Source organism: Marmota marmota, unplaced genomic scaffold (genome assembly GCF_001458135.2).
Source record: "Marmota marmota marmota unplaced genomic scaffold, marMar, whole genome shotgun sequence".
Taxonomy (NCBI): domain Eukaryota; kingdom Metazoa; phylum Chordata; class Mammalia; order Rodentia; family Sciuridae; genus Marmota; species Marmota marmota.
Window position 1 is genome coordinate 1,074,678 of NW_026000051.1, and position 4,717 is coordinate 1,079,394.

General features: G+C 55.7%; 1 protein-coding gene across 2 annotated transcripts in view; it reads left to right on the plus strand.

Moving 5' to 3' along the window:
- The window catches only part of Med27 (mediator complex subunit 27), a 182,628-nt gene extending 178,169 nt beyond the window's left edge, over positions 1-4,459 (plus strand). For both annotated transcript variants that reach the window (XM_015497409.2, XM_015497410.2), the window contains exons 7-8: positions 2,173-2,250; positions 4,065-4,459. In XM_015497409.2, the coding sequence (XP_015352895.1) occupies positions 2,173-2,250; positions 4,065-4,199 (213 nt within the window). In that variant the 3' untranslated portion in view covers positions 4,200-4,459. The remainder of the gene's footprint in view (positions 1-2,172; positions 2,251-4,064) is intronic.
- The last annotated feature ends 258 nt before the right edge of the window (positions 4,460-4,717 follow it).

A 4,717-nucleotide genomic window follows, 5' to 3' on the forward strand; every position in this document is an offset into this window, starting at 1 on the left:
GGGGGGGGGGGGGGGGCAGTTAAGTGAAGCTCGCAGAGTCTAAATGTTGATCATTGGTGTTAAAACGGTGAAAAGAAAGAAGCCCAGCTGAGCAAAGCTTCCTGCCTTCCCCGTGCCTCTGGGTCATCAGCTCCAGCTGTGGGTATAGCAAACCCTGTGCCCTCCCGGGGGGCCACCCAGAGTTGGTGCAAGTGGACAGTGCCCTGGGTGGGAAAGGAGCCTTGCCCAGAGCACCCCAGCCTGGCTCGCTGCACACTAGAGCAGGCTGCAGCCAGGGCCTTGGAAAACCCCTGGGGAGGCCAGGAGAGAGCTTCCAGGAACCCTGTTCCTTTCTGTGACAGCACACGCAGGTACAGGGAACGTCCGTGGACCTCACAGGGTACTTCGTGGGCTTTCTTAGCCAGGGAGCTGGATGGGCAAGAACGAAGCCCAGGTTCAAGCCCACGGGCCTTGTTTGCTGAGCTTCATGCGGCTCTTCCCCTCACCCGACTGCCACCACCAGTCATTTTGCAAGGTTATCATTGCGACTGTTAAAAAAAAAAAAAGAAAAAGAAAACAAGCATTGCTCATTTTAGAAAGCTGTCTGTCAAAATGCTTAAAATAAAGCAGGCTTGGCCCTTGGGGGAGAAAGCTCCACCCAGCTGGAAAGTGAGAATTCCCCAACAGCACGGGACACGAGCTGCGGCTGCCTTTGCAGGAAAGCCAGCCCCACGTTTATGGCAGTGGGCATTTTTTTCTCAACACATGTGTATTGAGCACCTGCTGTTTGCCTGGTGATATTCCAGGCCTGATAGTCGCAGCATGAACCAGATGATTCCTGCTCACAGAGCTGATCACATAGCGGGGCTCACCAGCTACCAGGCTGCCCTGGAAAGTCTGGTGGGAAAGAGGCAGGTGCAGGCCAGTTGGCCGGAGAGCCGGTGGGGCTGTTGGCACGGCTGGGCAGGAGGAGCCCCTCCCATGCCACTCCTCCCAGCCTCCTGGGCCTACTGGAGGGTGTCACTTGCACACCCATTTTATCCTGGGGAAGCTGAGGTTATGTTCACACGAGGCTGAAGACAGGGCCCTGGAAAGCCCAGCTGTGGAGGCTGTCCCCATACCTAGTGGTGAAGCCTCTCTGACGGGTGTGGGGACCAGTGTCAGGCTCACGCACAGCCCACTGAGTGGGGTCAGCACAGTGTTCCTGGCGCCCCCTGCTGGTGTGCGCGACTACTGCTCAGGCCAGCTGGTAATGAACACCTTGGACCTGTGTTTATTTTTGTTCTCAAATTCAAAGATTTTTGTCTAGAGTTTATTGTTTTCTTGTGTTTTGTTTTGTTTTAACCACAACATTTATAATGCCAAGAATCCCTAATGAGGACAATCAAATAAACCATTAGTTTGAACACAACTATCAAATTAGTAGAATCTATTAATTTGCTGATGGATAGCAGGCATTAGCGATTCATGTTGTCATCACATTTCAGACCTGCAGAGAATCGCAGACCAGACCCTTTGTCTTTTGGAAAGGACTGAGTGGCAGAAAGGATGAATAGCTAAGTCAAGGTCAGGAAGCAGTGCCCTGTCCACTGGTCATGAAACTGCTATGGCAGTTTCCTGGCCCATGGCGTGGAGATGTGGGTGTGGCCCACGAAGTGCTGGAGACACCTGGGAAGGTAGCCACCATGAGGCCTGAGGAAGGGTCCTCAGAAATCAGCAGTTCCCTGACCACCAGGCCCACGTGGCTACAAGTTAGGAGACAGGGAGAATCTAAGGGAGCAAGAGGAGACCCTGCGTGCTGCTGGGAGAATGGTCCCAGCATGGCCGCCAGGCTCCTTGCCTGCATCCTCGTGTCGGGAGCAGGGAGGCCTGTCCGCCCTCTGGTCTGCCCTGCCTTCTCCCCACTGGCCTCAGGCCACTGCCTTCCCACCCCTAGCGCTCCAGCCTGTCCGGGTTTTCTGTGGAGGGCCGTTCCGTACTCCGCTTCCCTCCGGGACTGTCCTTTCTGCCTACACACACCTCCTCCCCTCTCTGCCCCCAACTCTGCTACCTAATTTTCCTACTCAAGATTTTATTTCAGATGTCCTTTTCTCTGAGAGACATCCAAAAGCAGGGCTGGTGCCTATAAAAGGAGGCGTCCATCCCGCTGGCCATCTCTGACTGCTGACTCCAGCCACTGTCCTTCATTTTCAGGTGACAGACCATGCCACCACTGCCCTGCTCCACTACCAGCTGCCCCAGATGCCAGATGTTGTGGTCAGGTCCTTCATGGTAAGTGGCTTCAGGAGCCTTGGAGTGTGCACACACAGCTGAGGGGGGAAGCTGCACCCTCGGCCCGTGGGCTGCCATGGGAGCCGGGTGGGAGATGGCACCGCGGGCTCCCTGTCGTGGCTGGACAGGTGGTCGCAGAAGGATCCTCTAAAAGTTTCTCACATGGCTCTTGACCTGCCCCACCCAGGTCCTGTGCCTGGCCCCAGGCTTGCAGTGGTGAGTCTCGGCTGGCTGCAGCCAATACAGTTCGTTCTCGGATTTCAGAGCAGCTAGCAGTGAGGGCAGCCCCCGGCAGCCTGGCAGCTCTTGAGGGGTGTTCAGAGGTTTGCAGTGCCTATTCAAACTCTTCTGGCTTGAAATGGAACCCAGTGGGAGTACTCACACCGCAGCTCTGGGCAGAGACCACAGTCAGGACCTTTCCCTGGCATTGGCCTGACCAGGGGTGACATTGCGTTGTATGTCCAAGGCAGACCCTGCCAGCTCTTTCGCCTCGCACAGACTTGGCCGAATACGCTGGGTCACTAGGCTCCATCTTTCACTGCCCACAGAACTGACTTTTGTCTTCTGCTGGAAAGGCTGCCTGGTAGAAACCCCCTCAGACTTCCCTTTAGTGAGTGCAAATCACTGTTGACAGCCAGGTGGGTGTCTCTGGTCCCATCCATCCTGTCACGTGGGCCTCCACCAGCGGGCTTCCTAGAAAGCCTGTCACGCACTGCTCAGAAGACAAGCCCAGCTCATCGCTTGGCTTCCTAATGTTAGGAGGGCAAACAAGGAGCAGTCCATGAAGGCTTCCTCCACATGCAAGAGGGCAGGCAGCCAGCAGCCACCCGGTAGAGGGAGGCCTGCTTTAGTCTCACATTCTGGGTCATCCGTTCCCTTCAGCTCTGACTTGGGGATCTGGGAAGGATACAAACGTGCTTGGCACCAGAGGATAAGCAGTGTAGCTGACTGATCCGGTGACCTCCTCGTGACTTGCTGTAGAAACCCCCAGGCCACCCTGCTGACGGAGGTGGCATGGATGAGCCGCACTCTGCCATCTCGAGGACCGCCCAGCTGAAGCAGAGGATTCATGTAACTCAGCTGACCTCTTCAGATAGCCGTTTTCTCTTGTCGACATAACTCAGGAGAATGTTAATTGATGAGAGTCTTGCACCCCTGCACAGTGAGAACTGGCTCAATTGTCGTGCGTTTGGATCTGTTGGGTGTTTGGCTTCTTTGCTTTGTTTTGGTGGGGTTTTTTGGTAGCAAATCTCCTTGAGTTTGAGAATTGAGTTATGTGCATCTCATCCTTATAGATGATGCCCGAAAGCTCTCTGCTCTCTGAATTAAAGTGTGTATTTGCTGCTTATTATGTGATTTGGTGGCACTGGGGTTGTCTCCACTTATCCCTTCCCAGAGTGTTAGGCCACATCCTGACAGTGAGCAGTGACCTCAGAAATCAGATTAGAAGGCGCTGTGCCCTCCATGCAGAATTCTCCAGCCGTCAGCTATTCCTAGACTCCCTTGGCACGTGGCCATGCCCCCTACCTGGCAGCAAGCCAGAAGAGGGTCCTTGCCAGGCTCCGTGCAGCGTGGTTGGTGCTGCCCCAGGGCCTCCCTGCCAGGGAGAGTTGCCCTCTCTGTGCTGATAACTCGGGGTTGGCGGGGAGGGGGGCTTCAGAACCCAAAGTCCCTCGAGACAACCTTGTGGGTTCAGCAGCTTCTCTCTGGGGCCAAAGCCAGCTCCAGGGCTCTGTCCTTGGGGCCACTAGGCTTGATGGGAGGGTATTGGGAAGCACCAGGGCTGTTGCATTTGTCCTCCCTTCTCTTTTCAGACCTGGTTAAGAAGCTACATAAAGCTGTTCCAGGCCCCATGTCAGCGCTGCGGGAAGTTCCTGCAGGATGGCCTGCCCCCCACGTGGAGGGACTTCCGAACACTGGAAGCCTTCCATGACACCTGCCGGCAGTGACCCCACCCACCCAGGCAGCCCTGAGTGACACTGGCCCTGACCCCTTGCTGCCCACTCTCTGTCCAGCTCTGGCTGTCATGAAGGACCTTCTAGGAGCACCACCGGGGGAGGTAGCCCAGCCTAGACTTGGTATTCGCTGGCAATGCGGGTGAGTCCCCCAGTTTGCTGAAGGTGACTGAATGAGCCCTGTCACATGGGGGACTTTGTTTTGTGCTTGCTAAGTTATTTTTATAAGCAATAAACCTTTTGTACCCAGGCAAGGCCTCGTCTCCTCCTTACAGCGCCTTCCACGCTGGCTCAGTGAACAGGAGCGGGTATGTGGACGCGGCTCTCTGGGGGTACCTCCCGCTTCTCCCTGCAGGGAAGCCAGCCTGGGTAATGCTCCCTTTCAAAGCCACCTTGGTGGCTTGAAAAATGATGGTTCCCTTTGAGAAAGACAGCAGGAGGTGTCTCTTCCCCTTAAACCAGTCCCACAGGTTCCCAGGGTGGGCGCCACTGTCGGCCTGGCTCTGCCCCAG